Raw genomic sequence first — 16,172 nt, forward strand, 5'->3', positions numbered from 1 at the left:
TTTGGTAGAATTTTCTAAATTTTGATTTGTATAAATAATTTAGCTAAATGTATTATATTGTCAATGCTAATCATTTGATCCTTTATTAGTCTACTTTTTATTTGTTATGAAGCAAAATTAATATAATTATCTCATTTTAACAACAACAAAAAAAAATTATGATGATTAGGAGTTTTTTTTTTATAATTATAAAAAAGTAATTGAAAAATAAAATATTATTTTCATGATGCCATTTTTTGCGTATGTAACAATCTGTTTTCGACATCATTCTTTTTTCTTTGAAATGTTTTTATAATTTTTATGTAGTCACCAATTTTTATATTTTCTCTGTTCATTTTTTGTATTTTAACCCCTTATTTTTATTTATTTATTTTACAAATAAAATCAATGCATAATTAGTAATACATTTAATGTCTAATAAAATTATACATTTGAATTATTTATAACTCATGTCTCTTCATCTTACTTGTAACTTTTAATATTAAATATTATTCATAACTTTTGTATCTTTCATTTTTCATAAATCTTATAAATATTTAATTAATGTTAAAAATTATAATAAGCAAATATAATAACAAGGACATAATAAAAAATCAATTTTGTTTTGACGAAATCAGAGTTTGAATATAAAATTAGTACTCTTACAAAAGATAGAGAAAATTAAAACATATAAAATATTTTCAACGTAATACAATATATTGTTATTTCAACATATTATCTCTTATTCCATTTACTTCACCACGGTGAATATTTTAAAAAAATTTGAAAAAACCTATGATATCGTAGATGAAGAGAAATATTAATATTATCTATATATTCGATACTAACCTAAATATTACATATTTCATATTATTATCTTATAAATATTTCATATAGCCGCGCGAAGCGCGAATAATTTCACTAGTTATTATATATCCCAGGAATATTTAAAGATGTTACGACAAGAACATTTTTAGTGGAACGTTATAAGAATATATGAAAGTTGTGTGGACCGTTGCTCTTCCTTTCACTTGAAATATAAGTGGTTCTAAATGACCTTAAGAAGGTCCTAACGCAATATCTTTTGTCGCTTGAAGAGAAGATAGATGACTAGATTTATCCATTGTATTCACAAAATATGATTTGAGACATGATATGAGTTATCGTGTATCAAAAGGACAGGACATGATCCTTATAACAAAATAAACCAACCCTTGATCACTTATGGTGTTTTATTATGTGTATTTCAGAAGAAAAAAAATACTTAATGAAATTGAAAAATTTATGACCAATCGAACATAGAAAAATGAAAAATCTTTTCCTTCCTACCAAACACACACTTTATGTTTTCTAATTGCATATTCTGTCCTTCCTAGTTTATCTTACTAGTATAATACTATGGATTTTTTTCAATAAAAACAATGAATTATTCATTATATTGGGAATCCATGTCATTCTCACCTCTTCATTCTTTTACAATATTACAATAATATGGCGTTTTCACAGAAAAAGAAAGAATTTTTTTCTAATTGGAGAAAAAAAGATTAAAAGTATTTAGATTCTTGAAATATGAATATAACAATTTTTTTTAAAAAGCCAAAAAGAATAAATACCCAATAACACATGATGAAGTATCAAAAAATCTAGTACAAATAGCCATGGCTCACTATTGTTGTGACTTGTGAAATTTATTAATTAAATTATATATATAGGTTTTTTCTTCTTCTATCAATCTTCATGTCATCAATAAGAGGAAGAGACACTTTAGAACTTGGTGGTGTGATAAGTGATGTGTTGGATCCATTCACAAGGTCTATTAGCCTAAGTGTTGTTTACAACCATAGGGAAGTTATCAATGGCACTAATTTGAGGCCTTCACAAATTACTAATCAACCTAGGGTTGAGATTGGAGGAAATGGTCTTTCGACTTTTTACACTCTAGTAAATCTCATATTATATTCTTCATCATTTTCTTTTTAAGTTCACGCTGAATAATTTACGTAATGTGTTCTTTGTTAAGAGGTTCTATATTCTTAAAAACAGAACTACTAATTTGATTATGGATGAAATGAATCGCTTAATCAATATCACACACTATATATAGAATTTGGACTTATGTATATATAGTGGGTTGAGATTGAAAGAAATGATCTTTCTATTTTATACACTCTGATAAATTTCATGCGATATTTTATATCATCTTTTGAGTTCACGCTGAATAATTTACCTAGGTTTTACATTCATAAAGATAAAACCACTAATTTGATTAGAGATGAAATGTATATATCGCTCAATCATTTCACACTATAGAATCTGAACTTATATATATAGTGACTTGTTACCCCGATCGAGTTGTGAATAAAATATAAGGGATATCCTTATTATATGATTATATATGAGATAAACAAATGTCTTTGCTTTGATTATATGTGAGATAAATAAGATTCATTAACTATTGACATGTGATTTTTAGTTTAGTTTTCTTAATCTTGGAATGTTCTTCAAGACTTGTGATTTTTTGTTATTTTATCGTGAAAGATTGTGGTGGATCCTGATGCTCCAAGTCCAAGCAACCCAAATTTGAGGGAGTACCTACATTGGTTAGTCAGTTATTCGATTTTTTTCGTTATTAACGTATATTAGTTATTTAAAAACATGTTATCTACAACATTTTAAATATTTAAAATAGGATTAATATTAAGTATAGAGACTAATTCCAATTTGAAATTTTATTCTACAATTAGATACATAAAACTTTTACACTATCCGTATATATAACTTAGTGTTTTTTTAAAAAAAAAATGTTGGATACTCTTTTTACATTAATCATTTGCAAAATATTTTTATATAATTTTTTTATGTCATTTATAAAATTAGAGAAATATAAATTTCACTCAAATTTTTATGTCATTTATATATGATCAACTTTGTTAACTAGGTTGGTCACTGATATCCCAGCAACCACAGGAGTAACCTTTGGTAAGTCTTTTTTATATTAATCATGCAATATATATATATAAAGTTGCAATAATAATGTATGTTGCCAACAATGTGATTTTTTAATGATATTTATATGAATATATATCCAATAAATATCTCTCCGTTCTTAATTAGAATTCTCTATTACAATTTCTCTGAAAAATGAGATGTTCACGAGGGGGATCACTTCTTTTTTTTACTTGGTATAAATTTAAAAAAAAAATCAACTAGTGAAATTTTTTATACTAGATAATTATTTATAAGAACCCAATTTTAAAAATGTTAAATTGCTCCTTTTATAAAATAAAAAAAAACAATTATGACTCAATCAAAAAAATTGGTGCCTACTTTTAGCCTTCTTTATATAGTAGTATATAATAATTCATGTTTTTTATTTAAATTTATCGAGATCTCAACCAACTTCAAATATTATTGTTTGTTTGTTTATGTCAGATAAATTTCAGTCAACTTTAATAATTTTATAGGTTTGGAAATAATACCTCATCCATCTTTTTTTCTACGAAATTTATAAAATTCTTCTTAAAATAAACAAAATAAATAAATTTCATCTACGGAACTTTTAAGAAATTCTACTTTTTTAAAATATTATATATTCTACTTTCTTGGGGTACAACTTTAATAGATTGCACTTTTATTTGTGGGTACGATAATTATAGATTCTACGTACTATAAAGAAGAATATATTCTACTGAAATTTCTTTTGATAGGGAACCATATACTCTTCATATATTTAATGATTTTAATTTTTTGTTGGTTACCAAATTTTGGAGACATATTAGAATTTTATGTCATGTCACCTACAAATTATTTTACCATTTAAGATTGTTACTTCTAAATTTTATAAATAATCTCCCCCCCCCACCCCACCACAGGGATAATTAGTCACAACATAACTTGGATTCAACTGACATATATGCTTTCTAACTTTGGACGTGCTCACACTTAAGCTTGTATAAAGTTGAACTAGTAGCCACATGTTTTACATGGTACTTCACGTGAGATATACTCTATCTTATTTGTATTATACCATGTATGACACACGTGTCTACTTATTCACCTGTATACAAGTTTAAGTGTCTACTTGTGTACGAGTGGCGAAATCAGAAATTTCATTAAGGGTGTCCAATTTGCACAATTTTCTAGATATATAGTATAGTATATTATAATTTTTCGACAAAGGGTGTCCAACTGGCCACCTTGGGCTATATGTGGCTATACGAGGCTATGTCACTGTCGTGCACACCCAAAATTGAAGGACACAAATATCAGTTGATGCAGATATTAAATATCACTTTAATTTTATGAAATTGTTTTTATATTTTTTTTGTATTATAGGGAATGAAGTTATATGTTATGAGAGTCCAAGGCCTTCAATGGGAATCCATAGAATTGTTTTCTCTTTATTTCGTCAATTGGGCAGAGAAACTGTTTATGCACCAAATTGGCGTCAGAATTTCAATACAAGACAATTTGCTGAACTCTACAATCTTGGATCACCTGTTGCTGCTGTTTACTTCAATTGCCAAAGGGAAAATGGAACCGGTGGTCGTCGTTGCGAATAATTATATAGCAGGAGCAATCTCGATTGCCGTACCAGAGAGGAGAGGAATATTATATAACAGGAGCAATATAATCTCAATCGTCGTAGACAAACGACGATCTCTAATTAAAATTAAAGCTTCTTAATATTGTTGCAAATATAGAATAAATTCTAATTGTAATGTATTATGATCTTCTACTATTTGAATAAGTATTACTATATGATGATATTCATCGATACGATTTAATAATTATGTTTATCATTTTTAGTTTTCTAACTATACTATAAATAAAATAACGGTCACTAGAAGGAAGGCATTATCGTAGAATTTCAAAATTCATACGTGGATATTAACATTTGTGGCTTGTAAGATATAGCGACATTGAATCTAATAACAATTAACTAATGTCGATAAAGGTTTTAACACTCTTTGTTAATATGTATATTTATTGCCGCTAAAAGTTATTTTTGTTGTAGTGATTGTATTAGGTTCAAGTTATGAATACAAGTAATCCAACTCAAAATGTCTCAATATGTATAAGTATTTAATATAAATATAGAGTCCAAACATAGATTATTGAATTCGTTCGAACCTGAACCTACATTAATTCAATGGTGCTAAGCCACCAAAATAATGTAACCCCCCCCCCCCCCCCCCCCCCCCCCCCCCCCCCAAAATGTACCCCCCCCCCCCACCCCCCCTTAGCTTCTTTTTTTTTTGTCCTACAGAGATTTTGTTCTAAAATTTTCTTTGGCCCCTACCACTATGTAATGACAAAAAAAAATATAAGTATCGACAGGAAATTATCTCTTTTATAATTTGAACTTTGAATGCAAAAAATAATAATAAAAATTTATGAAAGAATTGCATTTCGTTCATCAACATTAACTATCGTAATATTTGACTTTTAATCTCTATTTTTACAATTTCAACTTTCTCTTCTGGTCATTAAGATGTATCCGTAACTAAAACACTACATCCCCCTCTATCCTAAGATGCTCAAGAAGCTTTGTCTATATTGATATTAGCTTTAGACAAAAGCATCCAATTAAAAATCTTTCTGGCTTGATCAAGAAATTTTATATCCTCCAAATCGTATAGCGTTTTAATCGAAAAAACTTCTCACAAAATAAATAACAATAAAAACCCCGCTTCATGCCCCATGAATATCCCTGGTTTTGTTTGGAAGATCATGATTATTGAAATTATTGCCATAGAAAGAAAACACTACACTAACTACTAACTTTCTACCCGAATACGCATCCTCTATCCTCTTATCTAGAATCATGTTCTCACCTCCTCGATAACCTGAAGCTAGGTCATATCCTGTCTTATCACCTCCCCAATACTTCTTCGGCACACTCTATATATATGTGTCAATTGTTTAATGCATGTAAACATAAACATGCATTAAAAATCTTCTATAAAATGAAAGTTTAGCTATTTTTATAATAATTTAAAAGTATTGCTAATATGAATAATTAATTGGCTTAAGTTGTTATATCACAAAATGTTCCCTTAGATTACTCTTGTATAATGGGCTTGAGAAATGACCTGATAGTTTGGTTTAACTTATTTGTTGGGCTGGATCATATGTTTTAGAAGGGAAGACAACTAATGTAGTCTTGGGCCTTCACACACATAATTAAAGGCCCTCCCAAAAAGTTGTATCTTAGATACACATACGCGAAAACTCATATACAAAATAAACAGAAAAATATCGCGATGTTATGTAAATATCAATAATGTCATTGTCCGCCGTAATATAGACTTATATTATAGCCCTTTATGGAATTTTCTCTTGTTTCATTTCTAAATGGGCTATTGATCTTTGCCTTTTAACCACTTTGGGTTTTCACCATGGCGTTTCAAACTAAGTCATCAACATTGGGTCCAAATTGCCAACCTTTTGGTCTCACTTTGATTGGGCTTGTTTTAAAATTTAGTCAGGAAAAATGCACAAATATCCATTCTGGATGCCACATGTAATTTATGCCTGTATTTAAATTTGGGGAATTTTCACATATAACCACTTAAAAATAACTTAATTATGCTTCATAGCTATAGTTTGCTAATTAAGATTCATAGCTACATGTTAGAGGGAGAAGAGAGGCGAGCGATATTGGGAGAGAGAGGAGAGAGCAAGCGAGAGAGGACAAAGAGTGGAGAGAGGCGAATTGTATATGTATATCTGTCAAAATAATTGTATATATGTAACTGGTATACATATATATATTTATATATCTGGCAAGCGAGATTGGGAGATGGAGGAGAGAGGCGAGCGAGAGAGGGAAGAGAGTGGAGAGAGACGAACTGTATATGTATATATGTTAGATAATTGTATATATATATATAACTGATATACATATGTATTTGTATATCCGGCAAGCGAGATTGGGAGAGGGAGAGGGAGAAAAGAGACAAGCGAGATTAGGAGAGAGAGGCGAGCTAGAAAGGGCAGAGAGTGGAGAGAGGCTAATTGTATTTGTATATCTGGCATTGTATAGATATGTGTATAATTTGCATTTGTATATGTATAAAAAAGGACATGCGACGTAATGACAACTAAAATTAAGTTGTGAGCCGTAATTAATTCAAACTATAACTATGCTACCTAATTAACTAATATATGTTTGCTTTTACGCATAATTTTCCCTTTAAATTTTGGGTAAACAACACAAATCTAATACTTTAAGAGCTAATTATTTAGATTCACACTAATTTGCAATATTAGGAATCTTACTCAATTTTGGACTTTGGATATGTGGGGTCAAAATTAGGTGTAGTTTGTTGTAAATACAATGTATTCAAGTGGATCTACGTTTATCTAACTTTCTCGTTAGCCTCTCTTCTTGTATCTGGTATCCCAGATACACATATCTAGTGTAATTCGTATCTATCTGGATACATAGACTATCTCGTTCACCTCCCTCCTTCTCTCACCTCTCCTTATTTTAGTGTATATGGTAAAAGATACACGTATTTAAGTGTATTTGACCTGAAATCTGGTATGAAATTATTAATTAGTGAAACAATATGTAATTATTTCAAACTATAGGGCGAATTAGTAAATATGGTAGGAATGCTTGTCTAATTAGATAGTTTTTCCTTGATTTTTCTTTTACGTATGTCTACTACGTACAAACATAATTGAGACATGTTGCGTCAAATATAAAATATTCTGTTTGCGATCTCTATCATACTTTTCAATAGAATATTCTTAACGAAAGTCTCACCTTTTTTATCCTAAATTTGAATCAAAGGATAGACGTTCATGCATTTACCAACATTTTAGAAAAATACATTTATTGTCGAATAATGGAACGATTACTTCAATCGAAACATTAGATAGATTAGAAAAAATTGTGATAGAAAATTAAAAGTAAAATTGTTCATTTGGGTTGGACTCATCACAGAATGTGAAAAGCCACAAAATTACTTGCCTCAAATAGGGAAAATGTTTAATTTATTCTGCAGGTTAGATTCTCTAATCTTGTAATCTTAATTAAAATCATATGTAGTGTACCAAAAATGCTCGTAAAATATTTTAATCTTAAATGTATCAGGTAGGTATTGGCGTAAAGAGTTACTAAATAAAAAGATGACTTTATGAATTAAATTTAGAAAAAAGGGTAGAGACAATTAAATAACGAAGGAGGTATCAATTTCCAAAAGAGAGGAAAAAATTAGTTGACTTGTGTATTATATGTGGTGAAGATGACAAGACGGGATTGCTTAGATATTAAATATACTTTACCTTCAACTCTAAAATTATGAATTCGAGTCATCATAGAGAAAAAAGGTGAAAGCTCCCAAGGAGGGATCGCCGTCAGAGGATTCGTTTGTGACTTCCTCCTTTCAAAGAGTTTCATTCGCGATCCAAGCAAAGTAAAGAATCAAAATCTTATCCAATAAATATAGGATTCGTCAAAGGGAGGGGTGAAAATATAAAATAAATTAAATATGGGACCAAGTTTATTTATATTTTTTGGAAAGGGAAAAAATGAGGAAGAGAATTACACGATAAAGAATCGAACCCTCATCAACAAGGTTAACCTACCGAGATACTAAAATTCTTCGTGGGACCAAGATTTATTATTCCAAGTTAAAAACAAATTTAGAGGCACTTTTAACTGGCCATAGATTCATAATATTTTTTTTAGTGAATATTTGAAATAATATTCCTGCTTGAATATATTTAAAAACAATTTAAAAATAAAAAATGAGTTGAAAAATAAATTATAAATTATTTTTCAAACTTGAAGAACAAATTTAAGTTGAATTTATAATTTTCATGACAAAACATTAATTTTCAAATAAAAAAAAATTCAAATAAATAATAAATAATTTTTATGACCAAACGAATAATGTTCTAAAGAAAAAATGGGACCAAAATTCCTCCTTCCAATTATACTATGTTCGAACATTTCAATATTTCAATTCTTCTAAGTATATTTTTTCAGGTGTAGTGCATCGTCTAAATATATCTCACCCATTATTTAGTGACTAGAAAAAAAAAGAGAGACTAACTTTCAATATTAGCGCATATTTTTTCTTTATACAATCAGATCATCAAAATATAATTACAAAAAAATAATCATTCATAAAAAATGAAGTAGTAAAAGATAAACTAACTTTTAGAATATGTTAAAATATATATAATTTTTTTTACACTATCTGTACATATAAATTAAATAAAAATAAAAATTCATAGGATAATTTAGAAAGTAAATAATTGTACAAAAGTAGAGTATTCTTTTTTATCCTCTTTGCTATCCTTACATAAAGAGGAAAATGACTATCAATTTTGTGGTCACTCTAATATTGACGATGTTCATTTACAATATTCGATATTAAAGAATTTAAGATAAATGTACAAGTAATAAAATAATATTCTAGAATAAGTGTCTTTATTATAGAATAATAAATTGTTAATAATTCTTGCAAGTCAACCATTCCTATTTTTTCATTTTGCTCTTTCATCTTATTATATAGACCATTATATATAGAGAATTGTATATGATTAATGGAATTCAACATTTTGGACACTTTTTTAAAAAATGAATTCAAGGGAATTTTTATGTGTTTACATATACATATTCTCTTAATATATAGGAGAGAGTTGATGCTGAAGCATGTAGGTCTTCGTCGACATAGCTGCTTTAGCAAGGACATTTTGGTAAAAAATATTTTTTATTCTACTTTCATGTTATCAGTATAATTTTTTTTTTGAAATTATGGACCATTTTAACTATGTCCATTAATTTTAAATTCATATCTTTAGTTATAGTTTTATTACGTTGAATGTCATTAATATTTGTGTAAATATTGTAAGTACTTTGATTATAAAGTCAAGTCAATGAAGAAAAATATTTTAATTATGATAATCTCAATGAGTCTCTTCACATTAGATTTGCGAGAAAAAGAATGAGATGATTTACTACCATACAATATATATATAATATTTTAGAACAAATTTTTAAAATCTTTAATCAACACCACTAAAAATTTATCAAAATTAATAATATTTATCAGATATTTATTTTATATTTTATAAAATAATTTAAAATCGTTACTTAAAAATAAATATAAAATAAATATTGGGCCCCATTTCAATTGACTCATTATAACTTCACCAATGACGTTTATATTATTCCAATATTGATTGAGACAATGAAGTATTTGTTTCTTTATATGGTCTTGAGCTATTTTTATTTTACGTCAAATAATTTTTTTACATCATAATATCTTATAAGTTTTATTTCACATTTTTAAAACGCTACGTTTTTGCGTAAAAAATATTTTTTTGCAGAAAAAAATAATATTTTTTGCATCATAATATCTCATAAGTTTTATATCACACCTTTAAAACGCTTATTCTTTACTAGTTCGATTGTTTAGAATAAAATAAAATTAAAGATCAGTTCATTTAAAAAATAAAAACACGTTTTTGTGTAATAAACAATCAAGATAGTGTTTCCCAAAGTTACAATACTATTTTGGCAAGTTCTTTAAAAGAACTGAATTTAAAAACCCAACTAATTAGTAGAAGTAAATGCAACTAAATAAAGTGATTATTCATCAAATACTGCATAAATTTTTTATCTTTAGCGGCAATAACTTAATTGTCACTAAATATATTTTTTTAGAGACAATCTAACATATTTTGTAAATATCTTTAAAGTCTATAGCGATATTGAATCCAACGACAATTAACTAATGATGGTAAATTTTTTAGCAATACTCTTTAGTAATATGCATATTTATTATCGCTAAAAGTTGTTGCAGTGAAATCACTATGCATGACACCTCAAAATCAAACTTGTGGAATTGATAAGATTCTTGTTTGTGTGCTTTAAAATTGCATATATGCAAAGAGCTATCATCAAGTTGGAGCAAAAAGAGATAAAAAGAACAAAAAAAATACCAAAAACTTGGAATGACACACAAAAACACAATACAAGTGGATATACACCAAAAACTAGCTTGTATAAATACCCTTTAATTCTAACTCATCATGATATATAAATCATTTACTCATTGCATATAGTATTCATCAATTATATATTCATCATGCAAAGAGAAAGAGATACATTGACACTTGCTAGAGTGATAGGTGATGTTTTGGATCCATTCACAAGGTCTATTAACCTAAGAGTTGTTTATAACAATAGAGAGGTTAGAAATGGTTGTGATTTGAGGCCTTCTATGGTTATCAACCAACCTAGTGTTGAAATTGAAGGGGATAATCTTCAAACTTTTTACACTCTGGTATACCATATATACACAATTTATATACAATTATATACATACTATATACACAAGTTCCATTGTTTTCATTTTGTACTCGTGTCATTTTTAAAATCTTCTTTTCTTATGTTAATGAGTCTGAGGAGAGGTAGAGGTCCGTTGAAGAAATTTTGTAGAAAGGTGATAAGATATGACATGACACACTTACAACTTACCAAAGAGACGAACCTAGATAGGAAGATATATAAAGGTCGATGAGTAGGGTAGAAGATTAATAGGCAGTCGAACTTTGTCTAGTTTCATTTATTATTATTAATACTCTCCTTCTCCTACTTTTCTTACTTATTTTGATATGTTTAACTTGATCTGAGGGTTTATCGAAAACAACATCTCTACCTTTACAAAGGTAGGAGTAAGACTACGTATATCCTCCCCAGAGTTGTTCACTTACGAAATTACACTAAATATGTTATTGATGTCGATGATGTAAAGATTATTAATGATGTAAAAATTATTCATATTTAACAATGTTTAAAAATATAAGTTATGTATATTAATGATGTAAGAATTATTTATATAATAAGATCACTTAGAAAGTAATTGTAAGTAATTATATTAAATTACATGGTAAATACGTAGCCATTAGCATGCTCTATGTTGAATTACATGATGGTATAAAATTTTCATTACACCATGCATACGATTGTATATAATTTAAACGAAGTCATTTTCCTACTTTTTGATAATAGAAAATCCATTTTAATTTTATTTTTCACTCTTGTTTGTGAAAGGTTATGGTGGATCCTGATGCTCCAACTCCGAGCAATCCTTACCACAAGGAGTATTTGCACTGGTTCGTTTTTTTCTTCTTTTATAAAATTATAATATCAACTTTAATTTCATACGTCGATTCATAGCAACTGTCAAATATGTGTGATGACTTTATCAATATTTCCATTTAAGTAGAAACATATTAAAGTACTAGCTATGATAGTTAAGTTGATTATACAAGAGTATTAACTTATCATAGTTAGTATGTTTTGAGATTGATATTAAAATTAAAATTTAGGAGAACTGACATATTCATAGATTGAATATTAACATGATTAACATAGGCAGAGTCGGAATTTTTTGTTATTATGAGTTCTGGATCATACTTCTTTTTATTATTCCGAATTAATTATTTGTATTATTGAATGAAATTTTTAAAAATTACAAATACATGATCTGAATCAAAATTATCGAGTTCTATGAAACTCATAATTACCATACTGCCTGATTATTAATTCTCTTTTGCAAATATATTGGATTTTCTTTTTCAACTTCAATATTTTATTTTCATTTCAATTCTATGAAACTATGAATATATTTTATTTTTTTCAAATTTCACAATTAATTACTACATGTTCTTGAGTAACTTTGTTAGGTTGGTCACTGATATCCCAGCAAGCACAGGAGTAACCTTTGGTAAGTCTTTCCTTCATACTAATAATAAGATTTAATATATTTCTATTTGACACAAAATTTAGAGTATCGTATTCTAACGTTTTTTCATAAAATTTTCAATTTGCTTAATAGAAATATTTAAATTGCGATCTAAAATTTCTTGTATCTTTTATATATTTGATTGTTTATTTTGTGTTATATAGGCAATGAAGTTGTATCTTATGAGTGCCCAAGACCTACAATGGGAATACATCGACTTGTTTTAGTTTTATTTCGTCAATTGCGTCGAGAAATTGTCCATGCTCCCGAAAATCGCCAAAATTTCGATACAAGGGATTTTGCAAAGGTCTATAATTTTGGATTGCCGGTAGCTGCGGTTTATTTCAATTGTCAAAGAGAAAATGGTACTGGTGGTCGTCGAATATAATTTTGTTTATGTTGCTTGTAATCTTTAGAAATGTTGTTGTTCGTGTCAAATTCCCTTAAAAAACATGTCTCTTTTAGAGAATTATTCGATATACATCTATCGATATTTTCTAGAAGCCAGGAACAACATACATATATCCAAAAATAACAATAAAGTCTTTAGTAGTCATCATATCATGTAATATCAACTATTCTAAAGAGAATTGGTGATGAATATATACATATACATGTTTAGAATAGTATTAATGAAAATTAAAGAATAATCTTTCTTTAATTTTATATATCTTGTATTCAACCTTTATAAATCAATTGTTTTGTTACATGGTGTTATTAGCACCTTGGTAGTTTTCAAACAAATTAAATATTGGATCAAGCCTTGCCAGTTGGTAATTAATACCCAAGGGAGAAAATGAAAGAAATAGAAATTAAGAGTAATCACTTCATTTCATATATAGTGACTTAAATTTTTATGGGAAAATTGTATGAAATAGCAGATTATTAATTTAAATTAAATGCTATAGCCATAGTTTTTTTTTATTTGTAATTCGCAGCAAACATTTCCTGTTTTTTGCCATCCCATTTGTATACCGAGATATATAAATAGACCCATTCGGTATACATATGTGTTGTATAAATGTAGTAATTTTGTTTATATACAATTACTATGTTTTAGTTTGTATACCGAAATATACAAATACAAATTTTTATGTATTATGTATACCGAAATATACAGATTAATAGCCACAACAAACATAAAGTTTGCTATGAGGCGCAATTATACAAACTATAGTTATATCATACAAATATGATTTTTATATTTGCTAAACCTAAAATTTACTTGCATTAATATTCATTCCACTGTCTTTCGCAAAAACTTATTCGATCCAAAAAGATATACAAAAATATAATCATTTATTACACTTTTAACATCACCATACAAGATAATTGAAATTCAACACTCACATCATCATGATTACAAGTTACAACATATATAAAATACTTGTTAAAAAATCACACCGAAAAAAAGAAGAAGGTATACATATATATGTATCTCAATCCAACAAGAACTTGTTAAAATAAGACTCAAATTTCTTCATTTGCTTAGGAGGAAGAGCCACAAATATATTAACCCCATCATTGTTGTTGTTTATACCATCATCAATATTTGGGAACAACAATATAATTTCTTTTCTATGACAAACCACAGGACAACTATATTTTGGTTTCCCCCAAGGGTATTCAACTTGTGAAAACCCTAATTTCCACCATGATGAAAGCAAAAATTCCCCATTTGGAAATCCTTTATTAATTTCACCCCAATCAATTGCACTTCTTGCATATTCATCATTCATTCTCTTACCCCCTTGTGACACCAAATCCACAATTTTACTAAAAGGCCCTTCTTCTAGCTCGTGACACGTGGCTGACGCGTAAGACGTCAGCACAGCGTTGCCAGCGTAAGATTGTGGCAACGGTGGATTTAACCTAGGTCTAATATCAACCGCGAATAAAACAGTTGAAACCCGCTCTGAATTGTTCTCATCATCGTACGATAACGCCTTACACCTCCATACATAAGAAGTTACCACATTAAAACTCGTGATTTTCGAGTTAGGGGTATTTTCGTCTTTTGCCTTTTCCTTCAAGGAATTAATGTCACTTGAATTGAGCTTAAATATTTTGAAGTCAAGTTCTTCTTGTAGGGTTTCAAATACTTTAGCATTTAGTTCTTCACCAATGGGGACATCCAATTTGAGTAATTCGACGTGTGGGAATGTGACACGTGGAGGCGTACGAGCGGCTAAGAGGGTACGATCATTGCATGGGACAATGGCTAAGGGTTTAGGATTATTGTTGTCATCATCAAATGCTTGAGAAGCTAAGTTTTGTAAGAAAGTTTTGAAGCTTATTCCATCAAAGGTTATGTGATTGGTTGAAAAGCCCATTACAAAACCACCACACTTAAATGATGTCACCTAAAAAAAGTAAACAATTAAGTGGTTATAGCTTTGAGTTATCAAATTCCCTAAAAGATAATTCTAAGTAACTGTCCATAAAAGAATGAATCAACAATGTATAAAATTAAAAAAAAGGGTTAAATATGAAAACTTACAACAAGTTAAAATATAAAGATAATATAAAGTAATTTGTTTGCAATAAATAGAGGTAAAATTAGGGCGAATTCAATATAATGAGTTCAATAAAATACATTGTTCTCGGCTCGATCTATAGAAGTACATACGCAATAAATAAAATTAAATATCTGCATATATATATGAATTAAATTCATTCTGAACTCACTAACTGTATATAAATTTTAGATTTATCCATGTCTGTCATTAATATTTGTGTTTATTAACTTTTGCATAAAGCACAGCTGGGTAGTAGGTGAATGCTTAATTATTTGAAAGGTACATATGACCCTTCTATATGTCCTATGAAAAAAGTAAAATAGCTAAATAGTATATATATATAGTAGTAGTATTAATAAGTGACAATTTTGTGCACTTTTACTTTCTAACTAGTGTTTAAACTTAGACTAAAGACTAGCAATCACCTATTCAATATGTATTCTTTTTTTAAATTAAAGTTCTCAGGTTTGAGCACTAAAAATGAACTAATCGTATTTGGTAAAGATAATGTTATCTCTAGAAAAAATAGAATTTCTCAATATGAATCAAATTTAGTTAGGCTTCAAACATGAGTATCGAATGCCGAATTCCAAAAAAAGAGAGACAATTTTTTACATAGTGTAGTTGTTGGAAACGACTGGTCCTGTTATTATTTAGATAAATGATGTGAAAGATCATCATTTATTTTTCTTGATGGGAGGTAGCACAAAACATTGACATTATGGGGGATCTTAATAGCTCAGTCGGTTAGCTATATGAATTTCATTGAATAGTTGGACATTTAGTGTAAAGTCGAAAGGAATTAATTAATGACTACAAAAGGGCAAATGTATTGTGTCTAAAATTCTGAGTTCAGATTAACCCATAGTCAAAAGGCTTCGATAGAATTCATTACCCC

General features: G+C 28.3%; 3 protein-coding genes across 3 annotated transcripts in view; 2 read left to right on the forward strand and 1 right to left on the reverse strand.

Moving 5' to 3' along the window:
• The first annotated feature begins 1,646 nt into the window (after positions 1-1,646).
• LOC102605989 (protein FLOWERING LOCUS T-like) lies at positions 1,647-4,647 on the forward strand. Its single transcript, XM_006353200.2, has 4 exons — positions 1,647-1,920; positions 2,518-2,579; positions 2,918-2,958; positions 4,315-4,647. Exons 1-4 carry the CDS (start codon positions 1,717-1,719, stop codon positions 4,539-4,541), a joined length of 534 nt encoding a protein of 177 aa, XP_006353262.1. The 5' UTR covers positions 1,647-1,716; the 3' UTR covers positions 4,542-4,647.
• A 6,282-nt stretch (positions 4,648-10,929) lies between these two features.
• LOC102606326 (protein FLOWERING LOCUS T-like) lies at positions 10,930-13,331 on the forward strand. The gene is made up of 4 exons (XM_006353201.2): positions 10,930-11,291; positions 12,062-12,123; positions 12,697-12,737; positions 12,920-13,331. Exons 1-4 carry the CDS (start codon positions 11,094-11,096, stop codon positions 13,141-13,143), a joined length of 525 nt encoding a protein of 174 aa, XP_006353263.1. The 5' UTR covers positions 10,930-11,093; the 3' UTR covers positions 13,144-13,331.
• Positions 13,332-14,042: 711 nt separating this feature from the next.
• The window catches only part of LOC102578335 (omega-hydroxypalmitate O-feruloyl transferase), a 3,489-nt gene continuing 1,359 nt past the window's right edge, over positions 14,043-16,172 (reverse strand). Inside the window, exon 2 of the mRNA XM_006353202.2 lies at positions 14,043-15,118. Within this exon, the coding sequence (XP_006353264.1) occupies positions 14,195-15,118 (924 nt within the window). The 3' untranslated portion in view covers positions 14,043-14,194. The remainder of the gene's footprint in view (positions 15,119-16,172) is intronic.

Source organism: Solanum tuberosum, unplaced genomic scaffold (assembly GCF_000226075.1).
Source record: "Solanum tuberosum cultivar DM 1-3 516 R44 unplaced genomic scaffold, SolTub_3.0 scf00152, whole genome shotgun sequence".
Classification (NCBI taxonomy): Eukaryota; Viridiplantae; Streptophyta; class Magnoliopsida; order Solanales; family Solanaceae; genus Solanum; species Solanum tuberosum.